Here is a 21,481-nt window from a genome sequence, read left to right as displayed (position 1 = left end):
AAAAAAACAACAACAGTTCTTTAAAAAGCAGCTTAATCCCCAGTCCCACAACTGAGGCTGTGAGTGTGGCAGGACAGCGGGGCCTCCTGAGACACAAAACACACTCCCCAGCACTACACAGAAAGGGCCATGATGGCCAACTCAAGATACACACTCTCAGGGACGCAGTCAGCACCCAAGAGGGTGCTCGCACTCCTGCCTCAAGGGCTAACGACACCCAGTGGGCTTCAGGGTGACCAGTCGGGTGACCGGTCACCTAGTCTACCGGATAACTACTGAAGTACTGACATCGGGCAAGTTCTGAACAGACTGGAACAAGCGGCCAGACACCACAGTGGGTACAGGATGATACAGGGAAAAGGGGAGACAGGAAATGAGAGCTGGAAAATGCCAGGCTAGCTCTGGAAGATTTCAAACAATCACCCAGGAGGGGACATCTGGCTTCAAACCCAGGATAGCTACTTGTACCCTTCTCGGTCTTAGGACACCCCAAGCCATATTCCTGCAGCAGCTCTACCCCACAGATTGTCCCAGGGCAAAGGTCAACCACAGCTCAAACCAGACTCAACAACAGAGGTCAGATGGGGAGCAGCAGAAACCAGGCAGAGAGCCAACAGCGTCTGCCCACCATGAGCTTGTCAGCCTTGAGGCCTCGGGCCACCCCAGTCAGTCTGCCTCACAGAGGTAGAAAGGGAAGCTGGGCATATGAGCATCTGCCAAACACGGGACAAAACTACCAAAGGAAGACTTTTTATTTTCAAGTTTCTATGGAGATATTACAAACATGTAGACTTAAAAGAACATTTTAAATTTTTAGTAACTATTTAGCTTTAAAATAAAAATATGATTAGGCAAAATAATAAATAATGCCATCCCAGGTGAACTGTTAAGTCAAGTGTGTCGTCTACCTGGTCACACCACTCTCAAGGCCCCAGTGCCCTCATGTACCTCGGGCTACAGCTCACCCAGCCTCCTAGTGATGCAGGAATGAGAGGGCCACACTGTCCAAATCTTCACTTTATTTTTAATATAAAAATGCAAATTTGGAAACCCACCCTGCCTTTTCCCCCCTAACATAATGCTTTACCTCTTAAAAATAAAAATAAAGTACTAATTCTATATACATCACATGTACCATACAAAAATGTATCCAAAGATCTATTGCTACCAAAGTGTTCTAAATTAAAACAAGTTACAGAAAGCCCCTCATTGTAAACAAAAGATTACAAGTTACAAAATCAAAGTACACACAGGCCAGTCATGTATATAACCACGCAACACATTCTGCTCCCACACCAAAGTTGAATTTTATGTGCCTGTATAAAAATGCATATCAATATACCTTTGCAAATTTATTTTTCATTATAAAGCAAATGAGTACACTTTCTACAATAAATAACCCGCTGGGAGGCACGCCTGCAGGAGTCAGGGCGGAGCAGGAGACTCAGGGCAGACAGGACGATGAGAACGGGCCCTGCCCGGCAGCAGCTGGCGGGACATTTTTGGTGATTTGCAAGTGATGCACACAGCATAAATTTATTCCCTCTTTGCACAAAGTACCATTCAAAATAATGTCATTTTCTTTCTTAAAATACACATTTGTCATTGTAAATTTACATCCCGTCTTATTAAATAAGCGGTACTCTGTGTAAAGAGCATGATCTACAAAATTATTAAACATTCAAAAGTCTTTAAAAAAAAAAACACTACAGATTAAAGTAAGTGAGGCCGCGCACCACCAGTGGGAGACCCACACCGCACTGCTCGGAACACGCCTGCCCCACTTGCAAAGCGCCAAGACAAGATGGTTTCATAGAAAACTTGGAAGTGAAACCTCCCCCTCCCTGGGGAAAAAGAATTAAAGAACTACGCCTAGAAAATCAGAATAAGTTAAGTTCTGAACAATATACAAACATGTACAGCTTATCAACACTATAGACAAGGCTCCCAGCTGGCTGACTGTGGCTTTGGTCACTGCCTTTTGCTGGAAGCCACCTCAGTCAATGTCACTGAGGTCACTGGCTGGCTCCCCATGGACCCGGCTCAGATGATTCATGGCTCGATCAAATGCAATCCGCACGGCCTTCCGAATGCTAGAGTTCCTCCCTTCCATCATTTTCAGCTTGTCGATGGTCTCATCAACACCCAGAGGAACCATCTTGGACTTGGGAAGCCACTGCCTTTTAAAGAGAAGAGAGAGCATAAGAACCACCAACCTGTTCTCACTATGGGCGACCAACCACCAGGCCCTGTGCATAAGAAGGAACCTGGCAGTACACAACCCAATCTCCCTACATTCCTGGCCTCAGGCAGGATGGCTTGGATGCACAGGGTATCCATTAGCCCTGGACTCAGGTGGGGCATAATAATCATGATACAAGCTGGGCGGTGGTGGCGCGCGCCTTTAATCCCAGCACTTGGGAGGCAGAGGCAGGTGGATCTCTGTGAGTTCGAGGCTAGCCTGGTCTTCAAGAGCTAGTTCCGGGACCGGCACCAAAGCTACAAAGAAACCCTGTCTCGAAAAACCAAAAGAAAAAGAATCATGATACAACCCTCTTTCCCAAACATATCCAAGCGGCTATGGGGATAAGTTGGAAACATAAAGCTGTATACACAGGACAAGCCCAAGAATACACATATATGTAATACACAAGGTGAGCCTAGGTACACACACATATGCACACAAGGGATAAAGCAGAACAGATGTGTGCACATAACATAGGTGCGTGAACCCTGGAACCCAGTAAGGAGGCATTCTAGGATGGAGGAACAGACTCCAGAAACAGGACCAGCAAGTATAAGCCTCACTGATGAACACCAGCTGCCAGACAGTCGGGGCAGGGAGGAAAAGGGGACTTGCTAAGTTTCCACGGGGAGCTATGAAGGACCTCCTAGTCCTAAGCACTCTCAGGCCACATAAAAAGGTCTGGACTCAACTAAATAAGGTCAAGATGTCAGCAGGTAACACTTGTCTTAGGATGTGAACCATAGCAAAATAGGGGTCCCTCAGTAGCTCTGAGTGAAGGCAGGATAGGGGAGATGGACAGGGAACTCCAGGAAGGGGGTGACCCTTGTGTCCTAGCAGAACAGTAGTCAGACAGTCCATGCAAGGGAACCTGGAACAAGATATGAAGACAGCCTGAGCCATTCTGGGATGTACTAAGTGATAGGAGCTGTCAGGCAGGAAGTGAGCAACACTCCTCAATCCCCATGGTGTCAATGAACAGTGAGTGCCCTTCTTCGACAAGGACCAAGACACAGACTACTTGGAGACAACCTGACTCAGCATGGGTCAAGCCAAGCCCTGGGGCTAATAGACCCCAGCTCTGCCTGAGCTGCAGACACAACACTCACCAGCTTCTCTTATTGTCGAAAAACAAAACAAGGAACAGCTTCTCCTCAGACTTAGTCTGCATGTGCTCACCGATCTTCAGCACATCCAGGGGTGGGGCGGGGATGGTGACACCATTGTGGTGGCCAGGCACTCGTGGCATCTTGGGGTCAATGATCTGCCAAGGACAAGTTCCAGTCACTCAGAGCATTCTCAAACTCAGGGCCACATGTCTTACAAGCTCACAGGCACTCCCACACCTGCCTCCAAAGCCACGACAACCATAACCCCTGGCAGCACAGGAACTGCAAGGTACAGAGCATGCACTGGGACCCCACCCCAGATCCCACCAAAACATCCTACTCACAGCCTCCAGACTCACCAGTGCTGGATAGGAGGGATAGCCGCTGCACTTGGCCCATACCACTTTCAGGGGCTCCAGGACAGAGGCGGCAGCATCGGTGGAAATCCACATACTGTTCTGTCCCACCTCTAGAAAAAGGGGAACCCCAGAATCAGGACCAGCAGGAGAACCCCCAACATACCCAGCACAGCCACAAAGCCTGAGGGCTGACAAAAGCCCCACCCAGACCCCAGCTTCCGTAGCTGCTGGAGCAGGACAGTCCTATGGCACCACCTCGGTCTAGGAGAGGCAGATTACCTCACTTCCTCCTGTGAAGAACAGGTCTAGAAGTCTATCAAAGGCTTCTCTGCCTCCCACCCTCCCCAGCTCTAAGGCTCTAAGGTCTATCTATGACTCCAGGTCCCCATTACCTCACCACACTTGCACTCTAGGGATGGGGTCCTTGGCATGTACCAGATGCCTGTTACACAACCAAACACCCAAATCCAAGTCCTGGCTTGCTCCACCACCACCTTGCTCTTCCAAGTCTCAGAGTCCACCAGCAGCCCCAGACACATCCCAGGTGTCCACCGTGTGCAACCCTCACTGAAAACTGCTGGTAACAGGTGTCCAGCCAGCCCCTGGTTCCGCCTCACAGCAGCAAAAGAGCACATTAGCCTCTCCATGCTCAGAACCTCCAGCGTGTCCACCACAGTCACTGCAGCACATATGGCCACACTAGCTTCCCTGTAGTCTCTGACAAACAGAGCACAGGTGCCTTCACAGAGATCTGGCCCCACCAAAGCCCCATGCCTCAGGCAATACCAGGTGCTTTTATCCCTGGAGTTGGCTTGGCCCACTCTGACAGGAAAAGTATGAACAGCATCAGCCCAGCAGGTTCCTCTCTACAGTGATATTTTATTTATATTTTAATAAATAAAGCTTGCATGAATACCAGAAGGTAAAACTAAGCCACTAGAAGCCAGGCAGTGGTAGCACACACCTTTAATCCCAGGATCGGGAGACAGAGGCAGTGGATCTCTCTGAGTTCAAGGCCAGCCTAATCAATGCAGAAACAGATCCGGGTGGTGGTGGCTCCCACCTTTAACCCTAGCACTAGAGAGGAATATAAGCTGGGATGAGATAGGTGTTCGCTTTCTTCAGTCTGAGGATCTCTTAGAGGCAAGAGCTCGCTAGTGGCTGGGCTGCTTCTGCTGTTTCAGATCTTCTGCTACACCACTCCCTTACACTGTGGCCTCAAACTGGGAATGACCATCCTGCTGTGGTGTTCAGGAATTACTCAGAACCAAGTATATCCTAGCATGACAAAGTCATTCCCTCCCCACAGACTGTCTATACAGTGTAGCCCACGATATGCCTGAAACCCTGTACCGCGAACCTCTGGTAAATAAGCTTAAGTTCACACTTTTTCTCAAATGCAGGGGCTTGACTCAGTCCCAAGCCACCAAGACCAGACTCTGGGAGACCTTGCCTCCCCAGCCATTGTATTCCAAAATGCCCACCAGAAAACTAGGGTACCCCAACTTACCAGCTGCAATCCTGGCAGCCTTCGCATAGTTCCCGTTTTCAATACAAGATATCAGCTCACTGCGGTCTTCTAGTGTGTGCCTTCGCACAAGGGCAGGCTTCCCTCGCCCACACTTGGGTGTACTAAAACTTCGGGAGAAGAAGCAGAGATGAGTCAAACTGAGACTACAGTCAAGAGCCCCATGCCTGTGGCTTCATCCTACATCAGGTGCTGAGTTGTCAAGGGTATGGAGACCCAAGACAAGTGAGCCTGTTCCAGTAATGGTGCTTGAGCCACCTAACCTAGCTGACAAGTGGCCACCTAAGAATAGACAGGCAGGGCTATGCAGACCACAGTCTCAGTAAGAGAAAGATTTGGGGAGTGGAAAGTACAAACTGCAAGTTAATTATACACTAACTTAGATTAACCTTTTATATAGATTTTCTTCTGACTCAGAAGAAACTTGCCTTGCATAGCAGGCACACACATCAACTAGATACCAGAACAGCCTTTCTTTCTCAAGTGGTTTTCAGATGAAAGCCACACACCCTGCTGGAGGACAGGACCTACCTTGAGTCGCAGAGTGGGCTGTTGCTGGAACAAATACTGGATTCAGATGCACAGCGCCGTCGGGGCGCAGCTGTTCTCCCCAAGCCACTGCCCGGCTCCTGCTCGCTTCTAGTACTCCCAAAGCCATTGGTGAGACCTGGAACACAAGAAGCAGACAGTGGCACAGTCACCTACCCCAAAGTAGTAGCTCTAGCTCAATTTATCCATGCACTCCCGCCTTCTTTAAAATTAGAATATATTTTCCAAATAACTTTGTTCTTATAAAACAGGGTCTCAAAGAGCTCAGGATGCTCTGGTTTCCTGATCCTCCTGCCTCCAACCTCCTACCACACCTGGTTCATGTGGTGCTGGAGATCAAAGCATGCCAGCTAAGCACTCCACCACCTGAGTTACATCTCCAGCCCCACAAAGAACACTTTGTTCAGAAAAACCAGTAGTATCTTTATTCTCATTCCGATGACCTTAATGGACAGACACACTGTTGAATGAAATAAGCACAACAAATCATAGTAACAACAGTCAAGGAAGTTCTACACACACTCCACAAGTAATTTCAACAACTTCCACGAATTCAAAGCAAAAAGAATCTGTTACCACTCCCCAAATTAACACATCACATGCACTTCTGTGAGCTTCCAACAAAGTCGGATTGTCCACTCTACAAGGAATGAGTGGTGTCTAGACAAGGACCCTCCAGTACCCTAGAGAGGTGGAACACTACAATACTCCACAAATACACATTGATACCTGTGGAACTTTAGGGAATAGTAAATAGAAAATTAAGCTTTAAAAGCAAAACAACAACAAAACACCAAAAAAAAAAAAAAAAAAAAGAGCACTTGCCTTAGCATGCAACACCAAGAAGAACATTCCCACCTCCTCATAGGAAGCTGAACGTGTAGTGGCCAGATAAATGAATGTCTGGACAAACACAACCACATCATCTTGATATTTGAAAAGTACTTTAATAAGACAAATCTGAGTCAACACAACTACCATATTCTTCCCACAGAAGACTAACTTCCATTTCAGTCAGTAGGAAAAGGCACAACCTTGGTCCCTGCACAGAGCTCCCTGAATCAGGGGGGTTGTGCCTGGCTCCTTCTGGCTGCACCAGCTTAAAACAGGGAAGGGGACAGAAATGGGGGACTGGAAACACTTTTTCTTCATACATGCCCATCTTCCCACATCCTTAAAAGTATAAAAAACTATTTCCAAAATAAAACATAAACTTACATTTTCTTAGAAATCTTTGAAGTGACTGTCTAGATTACAAGGTTATGAAAAGGACCTGCTTATGCTGACAAGGCCTCTGAGAAGGTTCTTGTTTATTGGACAAGCAGGTCCCCATCACTGGCAGAGCACTGAAGGCACATGACAGGGAAGAAGTCATACCCTACTCTTAAAGGGCCTTAAGGCCCAAGAGTTCTTTTTCTCAGGAGGCAGTGGAATATGCTGCTGCCCTGGAGTGGGGGTGGGGGAAGCAACACTCAGACTTGGGTGAGCAGATTCAACACAGAGGCAGCCCTCCCAACCTGGATGGTTTGACAGAAGGGCAGAGTCCTTGCTCCAGGACCCATAATTATAGAGAAGACTGCAAGTACAGAATATTTGCCATTGCTGGGTTGAGCGGGTAGCAGCAGGCAGGTCAGAGGAATCTGAGGACTTAGACAAGCAGGTGCCATCACTGTCATCTGTCCTAGGAAGAAGGCCTAGGAAGGCACCAGAAGCACAGCCCATGTACATTTGGTGTTCCCAGCAAGGACGGTCACAGCAAGATACCTTGTCAGGGCCTCACCAGCCCTAGAAGAGGAAAAACTAAGGTTTATAATTCTAAGAAGGAAAAAATATGGTTGAATGACTTTAGTTTTCCCAAGTGTTTAATTACCAAGGCATACTGCATCTGGGCTCCTAAGTTTACAGAAAGTTTTTCACACATTACATAAAAACATACAACACCTTGAAAAGAAGCTGGCACAACCACTGTGAAACTTGAGAAGCTCCCAGGAAAGACCCCTGGGGCCTACTGAGCAAAGCAGTTCTCCAGGCCTGTTTTCCAGAGGGTGCCGCAGCCCAAACAAGGATGTTCTCATGGTCCAAACAGATTCTTGAGGGCGGGCTTCAAGGCCCTGGACATGTCCTGAGAGGCAATGTGAGCCAGAGATCCAGCTCTTACAGTTACTGCCTGGCTTTGACACAAAGTCAGGTGTAAGCCTCTCTGCCTCTCTCATCAGCTGCAGAATGGGGAACAAAGTGCCTGCCTAACACTAAGGCTTACTGTCTAACATCACACTCGTCGCCCGCCACCCTTGACAATCAAAACAAAAAAATGAGATGGCCCCTGGACAGAGTCAGTGACCCCCAAGCACATGTTGCGGAGGGTTCTTGTGGTCTACAAATGCCGAGGCAGAGCCCAAACCCTTTGCTCGGGCCCAGGGGATACCACAAATGTGCTGCTGCAATTAAGTCCCAAGGCAGGCCCAGACCAAGACTTAACTACCACCATTTCTCTCAAAGCTCCCCTTTGACAACTGGGGTACACAGAGTGGAGAATAATGGACCCCCTGAGGTACTTAGGTCTCCACTCTGAAAAGTTCACACCCACAGCCCAGGGAAGAGTTCTAGGCGGTCTACTTGTAAAGCTGAGGCATGCAGGTAGCAGAGTAAGGACACGATCTTTTCTATCCTGGACTCTCAACCTGCACGATGCCAAGAACCCACAAGGCTGAAGCCAAGTAAGAATATCAGGCCTGGTAAGCAGGACTGACTAGCCTCTCCGCCCCTCATGGCCTAGGAGATGTGTCTGAGAGTGTGGCCCATCGTGCGCATCCTTGCTTCTGCTCCCACCATTGACTCATCTAAAACATGACAGCACAGGACCATGCTTCTCAAAGCTCCAGCTTGTTCCCACCTACTGCACATCAACAAGCTTATGTCCCATGTGGAACACTATGCCCCAGGCTAAGAATACCGTCAGGGTGGTAGCAGAACTATCTATTATCCTTGATGACACTTTACTTTGTTGCCTCCCAAAGAACCACACAATGGGTGCATCTGTCAACCTTTCAATAAAAGCACAGCTAACACCCACCCACCACCTGCATTTCCTGAGTATGGTCTATGAAGACACTGCTGCACATGGCCAAGACAGGCCAAAGACCAGGCCAAAACGCCCATTCAAGGACAATTCCAGCAGGACTTCTCAGTTGGCTCAGCAGGCATTTGCACAGCTACCAACAAGGCTAACTGCTTAATAATCCAAGAGAAACTGAAAAAGAAAGAAGGGAAATCAAGTAGAGAACAAAGAAATAAAAGATGCTAACAACCAAGTAAGGAGCTCTATTTAGGCCCCATTTTAGCCACTGCTGTATATATAGTCCCTTCAGACACCTAGCCCAGGCTGCCCTAACCAGAGCCCCCAGTCATCATAGGCCAGTTTTGGACGTGCTCAGGATGTGGCTCAAACTGCTGGATTATGTTGTCCAAGCTACGGCAGGTTCTGCCAGATCAGGCATTCCTTGCTTCCTTCACATCTATCCACCAGGAAGAACTGAGGCGCCGAAACATCTGCTCAGGCACCAGAGCTCCTCTCACTGCTGGGCTGACTTAGAGGGGTGGGCTGGCCAGGGATAGAGAGCTCCTCCAAGGGTAGGTGTCTGAGTGTCTGTTTAAAGGACGGCTCAACAGATGGTTCCAATGTGATCCTCAAAAACTAGGAGCAAGGCAAGGAGGCAGCGAAGGCTTTGTATTCCAAGAGGCCATTAGCAGAACTCCAGTCCAAGTCGAGGTTAAGAGAAAAGAATTAGGATCCAAAGAGTGAGCTACCCAAGCACATTAGTGGTTAACTGAGAACCTGGAAAACAGAACCATTTAGTCTGACTGCAAGGGCAGGAAGCATCTCCTGCCTCAACAGTCTACGGCCATGGAAGACATTAAGCTTGCTCACTACCACCACCCATTTCATTGAGAATTTCCACACCATGAGTATCAAAATAAGATGTGACACAGGTCCTGGCCTGAGGGTCCATGATGGAAATAAACAAGCAGTCAGAGTAAAGAATATACCGCACAGAGCCAGCTCCAAAAAATGTGGTACCCATAAAATGAGTCACACCATGCTCTGCATTGCCCACATTCTGCCCGTCCCGCAGGCATGAGCAGTGAGCCCTTGAGTGGGTAGTTTTAAAATAAATGAGTCCGTACTTAATCTAACTTGGAATCTTGCAGTGCAATGATGAGCACCAGAGAATTCCCTAAAAGTTCACAGTGCCAGATGAACCTGGAAAAGATCAGAAGGTTCTGAATACTCCAAGTCCTCAAACAGCGAAGAACTGCAACTTGGAACAAGAAATCCAGGTGCGCAGAAAGCACCAGAAGGTTCAGGAGGAGGCGCAGTCAGCACCGATGGTAGGATGGGCCCATTCAGCCCGTGCCTGGCCCACCATGGGCCAGGCAGATGTAGCAGTGGACGCCTCCTGCTCCTGAGGGTCAGATCTTAGTGCTAATAAGGCTCCCGGCTGCTCAGGAGTGCGCTTAGGAATTCACCATGCATCCACTGAAATCTACTGCCATTCTGGAATAAGAAAGCAGAAATCTCCATTTCAGTCAGGATCAAAGGCACTGGGGTCACATGTACTAAAGGTCTATAGTTAAGACTGCTTGGGACTCACCGTTATCACTGAGAACCCAAAAAAAAACTTCACTCAGATGTGCAAATAAGTAACATCTCATGAACTCCATGGTTAACAGCCCACGGGTGACAAATGGTCTAGGAGAGCCCATCCGGCCAACTGGGCAGCCTGGCAGAAGATGCCAAGTACACAGCAAGGGCTCTGCACAGCAGCTACATGGCGAGAGCTAGTGTCCTGCAGGGTCAACAGACTCTGCTGCCAATAGATGTGAGCCTTGAGGAGGTAGAAAGCTATTTCCACTCCATCCTGTGCACACATGTCACCTGGTACTGAGATGCTCACTGAGCTCCTAGCACCAGAGGACACCATTCCATGACTAGCAACACAGGACTTACAGTGAGCTCAAACAGGCATCAGAGTCTTTCACTAAACATGGCTAGGAAAAACTAAAATCTATAGTTATACAAACTCCCAAGAAGTGAAACAACTTTAGCATCAATCTTTACTTCCAGTGGCACATTAAAATGACTTCATGACTTCATAGAAAGTAGGTTTTATTGGGAGCTCAAGTGATGACTCTGCGATTAAGAAGAGCACTGCCTGCTCTTCCAGAGGACCGGGGTTCAATTCCTAGCACCCACATGGCAGCTCACAACTGTCTGTAACTCCAGTTCCAGGGCATCTGACATCCTCACACAGTCATACATGAAGGAAAACACCAATGCACATAAAATAAAAATATCATTACTTTTAAAAAGAAAGAAATTGGGTTTTATTGAATTTTAAAATGTTATTATCAACTCATCAAAGTAAGAGAGCATTGAAATAAAGTTTCTATAAAATTACTGAGTACATGGGCTGGAGAGATGGCTCAGGAGTTAAGAGCTGCTCCTCCAGAGATCCTGAGTTAAATTCCTAGCAACCAGATGATGGCTCACAGTCATCTATAGTGGGATGTGAGGCCTTCTTCTGGCATAAAGGAGTACAAGCAGATGGAGGATTCATATGTATTAAATAAATAAATAAGTGCTTAAAAAATTGCTGAGTACAAAATAACAAATTAGCTGGGCCTATTAGTACAGGCCTGTAATTGCAGCTGAGGTAGGATGCTAAAGAGTTTTGGCCTAGTTAAGTTACTGGAAAGGTTCAAGGCCAGTCTGCTCAAAATGTTTAAAAAAGGGTCTGCAGGGTAAGTCAGTGAAAAGATGCTTGCTACACACGTCTGATGCCTCCTTGGGACTCACATGGCTGAGAGAATTTTCTGACCTACACACACACTCTGGCATGTATACAAACACAATAAATGTAAAAAAGTAAAATAAAAAGGGCTCCATGGTAAACAACTTGCCACAAGGCCCTGGATTCAATCAATCTGCAGTACCTGTGCATGGGGGGAAGGGGGGGATTCCCCAGCCTCACACACACAAAAGGCTGGGTGGTGGTGACACACATCTTTAATAACAGCACTTAGGAGGCAGAGGTGGATCTCAGTGAGTTCAAGGTCAGTCTGGTCTACTAAGGAGTCCCAGGCCAGTCAGGCCAGGCCAGACCAGCCAGAATTTACACAGAGAAATCCTATATCAAAAAAAAAAAAAAAAAAAGAAAAAAAAGAAAAAAGGAAGGAAACAAAGAAAGAAAATTGTAAGGAGTTATTTTGCAACAAAAATCACAATTTGTTGTCTTTAGCCAGAAAGTCTCTTCTATGTGTAGCTTCAGTTCAGGAACCCAACAGACAGAGACAGGAAGAATGAAGGGATGTCAATAGCCCACTGACAATACCAGGCCAGTCTGTTCTTCTAAACTCTCTGACCTGACCACCTGGCAAGGCTCCAGAAAACAGAATTCGCTGTCAGCAAGACCAATTGTTGTTCCCTGCTGACTACAATTTTCCTTAGTATTGGTTTGAATGAGAATAGACCCCAAATAGATCCTATATTTGAATACTTGGTCCCAAGTTGGTAGAACTGTTTGGGAAGAATTAGAGGTAGGAAGAGGCCTTGTAGGAGATGTGTCATTGGGGTAGGTTTTCAGGCTCAAAAGTCCAGGTCATCCCCAGTTAGCTCTCCCTTTCTCTATCTCATGCTTGCAGATCAGGTATTAGCTGTCAGCTAATTCCAGCACCATGATGGTGATGGACTCAACCCTCTGGAACCATGAACAATAAATTAAATGCTTTCTTTTACAAGTTACTCTTTATAGCAAGAGGAAAGTAACTAAGAGAGAGCTGGGACCAGGAGTGGAGTATTCCTGTGACAGGCCTGACCATGCTGCTTGTTGAAATAATTCAGAAAACTTCAGGACTTTGGACAAGAAAAGGGGTTGAACATTGTAAGTAGGACTTAATGGGCACCCTAGTTGAAGCTTGGAAGACAGTAGTACTGAGACCAATGTAGACTGCGAGGCCCAGTTCAAGATGTTTCAGAAGGAAATAACATTAGCAACTGGGTTAAAGATCATTCTATGATATTCTGGCAAAGAACATAGCTGCTTTTGTCCTTGTACTAAGAACCAGCCTGAGACTAAATTAAAATGTAGAACTAAGTCTTGGGACAGAAATTTCACCTAACAATGACACTGTTATATAGCTTTTAGTAATCACTCTTATGTATGTCTACAACAAAAAAAGAGCAAGTGGGATAAAAAGAAAATACAGTTTGAAGAGAACAAGGACACCACAAAATTTAATGTTGGAGCCAAGGCTTATGTAGAAAGATAAGGAGAAATGGAATAAAGTGAGTGGTATCCTTAGGATGAGATTCTACTCAGCTAATCTGCAACTTGTGGGGTAAAAGGGGGGGAAGGCTAAGGATTTATCTGTTCCTAAAAAGCAACAACAAAACAAAGCTTATGCCAATGTGATTTGAGCAGGGAGAGGTTTCATCCCAAGCTGGTGGCCTAATTTAGTTCTTCAGTTTGGTGGTTGACTTTAGTCTTGGAGGATACAAGAGTAAAGGAACCACGGACACTTCCTCTTCTGCTAAGGAAAGCCACTGAGATCAGGTGTGTGGCACAGAGGAATCCCTGCATGGGGAGGTCCAAAAAGAATAATGTGCGAAGCTGTAAAAGAGAGGCCTGGATTGTGTTGAAGCTCAAGAAGCTGAAGTTGCCCAAGTCATGGGATATCTACCAAGGAGAGCTGCATACACAGAATGGAACCAGTCCATGAGACAGATGTGTTTTACAGTCAGTAAAGCTGGAAGGAAAGGGCCATCTAATGCCTTTGACATTGCATAGAACTATATGATTTGGCGTTTGCCCTGGTGGTTTTAAGGCTTGCTTTGTTTTGGCCCAGTATATCCTCACTATACCCCCTTTCCTCTCTTTTAGGAAGTAATGCTAATGTGTGTTCTATACTATTATATGTTGAAAGTATGTGATCTGTTTATTTTGTTAAAATTAAGAGATTGCCAAGAGTCTCAGAAGAAACTGGACCTCTAAACTGTGAGACTATGGGGACTTTTTTGTTTGTTTGTTTGTTTGTTTTGTTTTTGTTTTTCAAGACAGGGTTTCTCTGTAGCTTTGGAGCCTGTCCTGGAACTAGCTCTTGTAGACCAGTCTGGCCTCGAACTCACAAAGATCTGCCTGCCTCTGCCTCACAAGTGCTGGGATTAAAGGCGTGCACCACCACCACCCAGCCTATTTAGACTTCTGAAGTCAGACTAAATAGGACTAAATGCATTTTGCATTGTGCTATGGCTACAAGCCTATAGAGACCCAGGGAGTAGAATATAGTAATGAGAATGAGAATGCCCCTCGTATGATCATATATTTGAATGTATAGTCCCCAGTTGGTCTGTTTGGGAAGAAATAGGAGGTATGACCTTGTTGGAGGTGTGTCCCTGAGAGTGGATTTTTAGACTTCAAAAGTCCAGGCCATTTCCCAGTTAGAGTTCGCTCTCCTGTTTCCTGGCTCGCTCTCTCTCTCCTCTCCCCACTACTCTCAAGCTTACAAATCAAATGTAGGCTCTCAGCTAATCCTCTAACATCATGCCTGCCTGCTGTCATGCTCCCTGGCATGATGGTGATGATGGTGATGGACCCTAACCCTCTAAAACCATGAGCTGCAATTCAATGCTTCCTTTTATAAATTGCCTTCACCGTGGTGTCTCTTCACAGCAATAGTAACTTAGACACTTATCTAGGTGTGACAGGATGACAGAGAATAATAACCAAGCTTTAATCCAAGACCAAAACAAAAGTTTCTAACAGAAAGTAAATGCTGAAAATCTGATGCTGGTATCAAAAGGTCTAATGACAGTTAACTATTCAAGAACACCACCCTTTCACACTATTTTATCTGAGGGTCAGATAGAAGGCTGTGAGAAAGCCATGTCACATTATTCAAGCACAGCACAAGGAATTTTCATTGAGATGGTATTGGTATAGGCACACATGGCAACTTCCTGGGAAATGAAACACATCTCAGCTTAGTAGTAGGGCCTACGTGATGGCTTAGTGGGTGAATTCTCTTGTTAACCCTGATGACCTGAGTTGAATCCCACGTAGTGAAAGGAGATAACCAACCCCCCTCCTCATTTTCTCTAGATCTATTCCACCACCACTCCCAAGTGTGTGCACATTATAGCATGTCCCAACCCAACCAAATACAGAAATAAACTAATTCAGCATTTTTTTAAAGGTCTGTCTCCATTGGAAGGAAATAAGCTTAGCAGTAAATGAGACATATTTTTTTGAGTGTGATTATATCAGGCTTTAGTAGTACAATGCATATGTACTAAAAAGATTTAAAAAAACTGGAGAAACATTAAAATATTCCTTAAGCCAATGTGGCAAAGTAATGAAATGACAGAGTACCCAACGGGCAAAGCAGTCTTCCGGAAGGAATGGTTCAGGTTCAAATCTAGGGCCCTGGGTTAGTGGGAACTGACCTCAGGAGACACTCACACACGCTGGGGTTACTAAGTGTCAGGTGTGACCATTGGCAGGTTACAGTCTACACACATACATGTACACAATATTAAAGGTACTCAACCAAACCACATTCAAAGTTGCACTTGATGTGTGAATAAACGCAGGAAGGGAGAAAGGGGACAAAGGAGGGGCAGGGCCAGCCATACCCAGCTGCTGTGCTGCCAAGAGGCTGAATAGCCACTGCCTGAAAACAGCTCACAGCTTTTGAAAGAGAATCCATGTTGTCTATCTTCATCTCTAGAAATGAGAATGCTTCAAAAACAAAAGCTCAGTACCATGGCTACATATGAACAGATCCCTGGAGAGGCAGCTGCCCCTGACATTTACCTGTATCCAGGCGCTTTCCCGGGGACTCCTCCTCCACTTCGGAGTCTCCACATGTGCTCCTCGACCTTTTCCTTGGCTGCAGTAGAGTCTCCAACCTCGGAAGGACTACAGACAAAAAGGTTTTGGTCCCTAGCTGAGGAGAAGTTGGCTGGGTTTCAGTGTTCTTGGCAGACTTTGGGGGGCTTACACTTTTCGATTTGCAGAAGAGAACAGAAGTGCGTCTGTTTACATCGCTTGATGGCTCCGCCACTGCGGAGGCCGCCGCCGCCGGCACATCGCCACTACTGGCGAGGGTGGGCTCTGGAGGGTGTCCGCTTACCAGTGCGCTCTGAGTGCAAGTGCTATGTGATTCATTATCAAATGTGACTCTTTTGAATAGTTTACTCTGCTCGGGGTTGAGTTCTACTGGTTTGAGGGTTGGTGGTTCTGAATTAGTCTCCGAGTTTGAAGGAAGAGGTAATGCATCTGATGGTTCAAGTTTAGGGGGAGATTTATCTCCTGAAAAAATTATAAATAAAGTGATTTTGAAAACTGAAGATTATAAAATCTATTATAAAACTTATATAAATGTGAAGTCCACCAAAACACTAATTCAATTAAGGAAACAGCATCGCACACAATGGTCTGCTGAGCAGTGAGCAGCCTGGGGCCGTCAGGTAACACTGTGTGTGTTTCTCTAACCAAAGACTGCGGGCCTGCTGTTCTAAGCCCAGGTGCACAAGTTACTTTCTGGAAAAAACTGTGAGAGAATATTTCTCACACAGCATTAAAACTCTCATCTGAGTTCAGGACAATTTCTGCATTAACATTCACTTACCTTGAGGAAAATTAAACAGTCACAGAACTAAGGGAGCCTTGAAAGCTTCCCACAGCACTTTATTCTGTACCACAAGGTGGCAAAGACAAAGAACCCAAATATTAAATTGTCTGACCAGGGCTAAGTCAAAGCCCAAAGTGGAGAGTGACTGGGGAGGACTCTTGCGGAGCCAGGAGCATCTCCCACTCCCGTGGAGCCTATAGTCTACCAGTGAGTCCCAACTCCACTCTCAAAGCTTTAAAATTATTTCAACCTCTTTAGAAAAGAGTTTACAAATTATAAACATGGGAGTGAAGAGCTGGCTCAGTGGTTAAGAGCGCTTGTTGCTCCTACAAGAGACCCAAGTTCAGTTCCCAGCATCCACATGGCAGCCAACAGCTATCTGTAACTCCAAGTTCAAGGAATCCAGCGCCCTCTTCTGGCCTCTGTGGCACCAGGCATGAATTTAGTGCCCTTACATGCAGGTAAAACACTTATACAGATAAAATAAAACTTAAGAAAAATTTACCAGCATGAACCAATATGGGCCTGACATCTTAATCTTAAATTCAAACTCCAGAGAGAAGTGTCTCCCTTTCTTCACAAACACACACAAAAAAAGCTCAAGGAAAAGAAAATGGCAGTGAAGCCCATGGTGTAAGGTTAGGCCCTGCTGGGCTAACTGATAAGGGTTCTTTCTGGACAGACTGATTCTGAGCTTCTCCCTACAGGACATATGATAGAAAACCAAGAGCATAGATTTAAACAATCCAAAGTAGCATACATTAATTAGTAGGTGTGGTTTTTATCTACAAACTTCCCACAAAACATTTGCACTATGTCACAATACTTTAAATTCAAAAGTCCCTTTGAAAATGAAAAGCTCCACAATTTACAAGCTCCACTTACATCTCTGGGTCACTTGAACTCAGAACAAACGTTCTAAGCCAAAGAAGTTCTAAGAACTTCCAATCAGGAACACAAAGCTGAGAGTGACACCAGACAGAAAACAGCCACTCTTGCAAGTGAGGTGGCTTTGGGCTAAATGTGGGCATATGGAGCCTGTTAAAGGCGACTGGTGGAAGCACAACCTCAACAAAATTCCTGCTGTTTACAAGGTCTTTTGTTGAAAAGCTTTATCTGGGAGATAAGAGTGCATAAAACTCATGCCACAGGAGCCAAGAAATCTGTACTCAGAGATTAAAATTCCGATGAAATGGAAATGCTGAATCTTGAATCACTGGCATGTTGGATGATGACAAAATTCTTCCTGCCCACTTTGTTAGGTTCATGAACCACTTTAAAAGCACAGAATTTGCACAGCACACAGGAACTGAGAAGATGGGGTTAGAAACAGTACAGAGTCATGCATGTCACTCTTGGTACACATGAACATGAAAACACTGACATTGGGTGGTATACAGGCTGGCATAGGACCATATGGCTAGGGCAGGTGACCACTTACTTTCAGTGCATAATTTGCCTCCTGCCTCCTCTTCCTCCTACCTGAGTCATCTTACACAGACTGAGATTTCCAATGTCCAATCCAGTCCTATGGCCTCTTCAGGGCCAAGACTAATGGGCAGCCTCAAAGCAGTACTAGACCAGCAGAGATCACACCATGCACCAGAGGGGCGTCCTTGCCCAGGGCTCCAGGTACTACTGCAGATCTGCCATCTATTTTCTCCACAGCTAAGAGGTAACAAAGACCTATTTTCTGCCCCCAGCTTAACTTTCGGAGTCAGTCACTACTGCCAAGACAACGGGTGAGCATGCCTGCCCTTGAGCACAAGGCCTCCAGCACATTCCATTACTCCCAACCAATGTCTAAATCAAAAGCTGCCTGCCCACAAGGAACTGCAGGGCCAGAAACACTGATTTGTGTCCCCTCCACACTCAAGCCATGTCTTCTCCCTGCTCTAGCTGTCCAGGTTCCCAACCACTGCCACACAGTTCACTGGCACACTCCTGGGGTGTTACAAAAAGAATCACACTGGATACAGGAGGCTACACAGAGACCTAAGTGAAACACGATTTCCAGTAGCCATGGGGCCACGTGGACCACTAAAACTCTGTGATCCTCAGTCCCCTCACCACACTGAGAACTAACAACACCTGAGATTGGCAGGTTCCTTGATGAGTGAACCCTCACACCAGCACCCTGGGCAGGGCAGCACCACAGCTAACACTCCCATCAGGTACCTCAGACAGAAATCTTAATGGAAGTCAATATACAAATGCAAAACATTTCATTTTCAAAACCACACCATCTGCTAACAAATGGACGTTGCTTAACTACATGTTCCATTAACTTTCAGAATCGACACCTCACAACTCAAAACATGAGTATGAATGTCAGTACTCAAAAGATCCCCAGCCAGAACTAACAACAGACAGCAGCAAGGCAAAAGCTGCTCATCTTTTTCACACGCTGATCACACAGACATCTACTCAGGACCAGCTAGCTATTCCCTGTGTGACCATGATTCTCTACATACAAGGCCTCCGAGCCAATTGAATGCCTCCACCAAAGCCACAGACAACTCCAAATACCACAGCAGAATATATGGAGACATTGCAACAAATGGCTAGAAACTGCACTATCCCCACCAGCAATCTACCTCTTGCTCCCTTCCTCTGCCAGCCCTGAAGGAGCAGCGTTTACACTGAGTTCAATGCTGACTGTACATGGGGTACACACAGCAGGAACAGCACATAACTAGCTATAAGCAGTGATGCCCTATTGAGGGTACTGATCTGGACCAGAGTCTTCAACAAAAAACACACCCTACACCTTAGCCATAGGCAAGATGTAAGCTCCATTCACCAGCACACAGACTTTGGTCTCCCCAAAGCTCCTAGTCAGTCCACTAAATCCCAATAAATATAAAGGTCTATGAGCTCAAGCTTGTCCCACGGACTTATCATGACCCCATTCCATGTGCCCCTCAGCATCCAACTGGTTGGAACTCTTCAACCTGAAGGTCAGAATGGAAGGTCTCCTGACAAACAGCCTGCCCCTTGCACTAGCAAGCAGAGCACATCCACTGCCCAAGCCAACCAGGACCCATTTCCTTCCTCAGATGTTGGCTTTTTGGACTTGGTTCCCAACAGCTATACTGCTATTTCCTCTAATGCAAACAACATAAATGTCATAAAACACGAAAGTGTTGTTTAATTACAATTTAAGCGAGACTGTTTATTTTGCATTAAGGAATGCCTTCCTAAGTGTAAAAAATCTATGGTCATTCTTTAAAAATAACAGATTTTCTCTTTCTAATTGGTCACAAGGTTTCTGGGTCCTATCTGGTCTGGAACTCGTAATATAAACCAGGTTGGCCTCTAAATTCATAGAGTTCTACCTGCCTCTGCCTCTTGAGGCCTGAAAATAGAGGCATTTATGACTGCACCCAACCATAACACTCTCTTTGAGAAGAATGTGCTGAACTATATAGTATTTTGACTTTGGGGTTCTATCCCAAGGCACATGGGACAATTTCATATTTCTGCTTCTGTTGTCCACAGCAACATTTATGCTCCCTGTTGCCTATCTGGAACTCAGTCTCTTTTAGGGGCCCTAAATTCTACCTCCACAGCTCTGCCTCAGAAAGACTGTCTCCATTCATCTTTCCTCTCAGCTAAAAGGAAAATGTTCTTTCTTTGAGTTTTAAACATTTGCTTCAGCAATCACTAATATGCCTCCTCTAAAGGGCCCCAACAGTACAAAGCACCAGATCTGGTCTTCAATGGCACTGCTGGCTTTTCCTCCAAGTTGAGGAACTTGAAGTAAAAATAAGACCCTTAGTCCTGTAAAACCAGCACCAATGAGGGAACTTTTGAGGGGAAAATGAAATCCTGCACAGATATAAGGAGAGGTCAGGTTTCTCTTTCAAAAGCAAGCCACTGTATTATCAGTGAGCTGTCCTGCCAATAATCTTTCTCCCCAGATGACTATTCAGAACAAATAGTGCACAGATCACTGGGTGGCTGGACCACAGGGTCCTCCTCAGCCAGTTCTAGCAGTGGGAAGTGGAGCCTGCAAGGGCTACTATGGGAACCAGGCAACGGCACTATCTGTGACTCGCCAGAGTGCAAAGAACAGCATTATCTCATATGCATCTGTCTGTCAAAGGTCCCATGAACAAATGTTACTTTTAAAAAAGCACAGATCCTTCAACAGAGGCAGAGAATTGGCATGTGCTAGTGATAAACCTTTCAGAGAGTATGGGAAAAGAAAATGTGTCACACACTGAAGACTAAAACCTTTATTGTGTGGACCCATCAAACCTGTTACCTAACGGCAAGGCAAAGGTTATATATGAAATTTACAATTGGACACACTGAAAGTAAATTCTACGGCCAGGAAAACTCAGGGGCATTAGCTCTAACTTCTGCTGGCTGCCAAACACAACTGTATAAAAGAAGCAGCCAGAGAAAGGGAGAGTGCACTACAAGATTGTTAGGACAAAATGAAACTGAAATGAAACATACTGAAACTATGTCATTACAAGGAGCAGGTCAGAGCCACATCTACTGATGCAGACAGTAATACAGATCAAAATGCAAACTACAACTGCATCTGTCTTGGTTTTTGTTCGTTTTTTTTAGTTAGTTTTTGTTAAAGATATATTTATTTATTATTATGTAGACAGTGTTATGCCCACATGTACACCTGCATGCCAGAAGAGGGCATCAGATCTCATCATAGATGGTTGTGAGCCATCATGTGGTTGCTGGGACGTGAACTCAGGACCTCTGGAAGAACAGCCAAGTAAGTGCTCTTAATAGCTGAGCCATCTCTCCATCTGTCTTGTATAACGTTTTTCTATTCCTGTTTAGATGAGGTAGGAAAAAAACACAGGGAGATCACAAGCCAAACTGCTAACACGAGGCACAGGGAAGATCTTATTCTTTCCATTTCATGGAACGAACATGTGGTGGCTGTGAGGCAAGTGGATTAAAGGGTGCAATGATTCTCTAAACTCCTCAACTAGATGTGCACGCACATGCTCATACACACCTC

The 21,481-nt window shown here is 45.8% G+C and overlaps 1 protein-coding gene across 2 annotated transcripts in view; it reads right to left on the bottom strand.

Annotated features, from left to right (window-relative positions):
- Positions 1–1,002: 1,002 nt before the first annotated feature.
- Brd1 (bromodomain containing 1) overlaps positions 1,003–21,481 on the bottom strand; it is a 50,211-nt gene continuing 29,732 nt past the window's right edge. Inside the window, exons 8-13 of one of the 2 annotated variants that reach the window (XM_013348862.1) lie at positions 15,663–16,160; positions 5,773–5,908; positions 5,224–5,351; positions 3,714–3,823; positions 3,355–3,509; positions 1,003–2,180 (exon numbers count right to left, since the gene is read on the bottom strand). In XM_013348862.1, the coding sequence (XP_013204316.1) occupies positions 1,997–2,180; positions 3,355–3,509; positions 3,714–3,823; positions 5,224–5,351; positions 5,773–5,908; positions 15,663–16,160 (1,211 nt within the window). In that variant the 3' untranslated portion in view covers positions 1,003–1,996. The remainder of the gene's footprint in view (positions 2,181–3,354; positions 3,510–3,713; positions 3,824–5,223; positions 5,352–5,772; positions 5,909–15,662; positions 16,161–21,481) is intronic. The other variant, XM_005354381.3, reaches the window with a different exon arrangement.

The sequence above is a fragment of the Microtus ochrogaster genome, chromosome 15 (genome assembly GCF_000317375.1).
Source record: "Microtus ochrogaster isolate Prairie Vole_2 chromosome 15, MicOch1.0, whole genome shotgun sequence".
Lineage (NCBI taxonomy): Eukaryota > Metazoa > Chordata > Mammalia > Rodentia > Cricetidae > Microtus > Microtus ochrogaster.
This window is presented reverse-complemented; position numbering and strand designations above follow the sequence as displayed.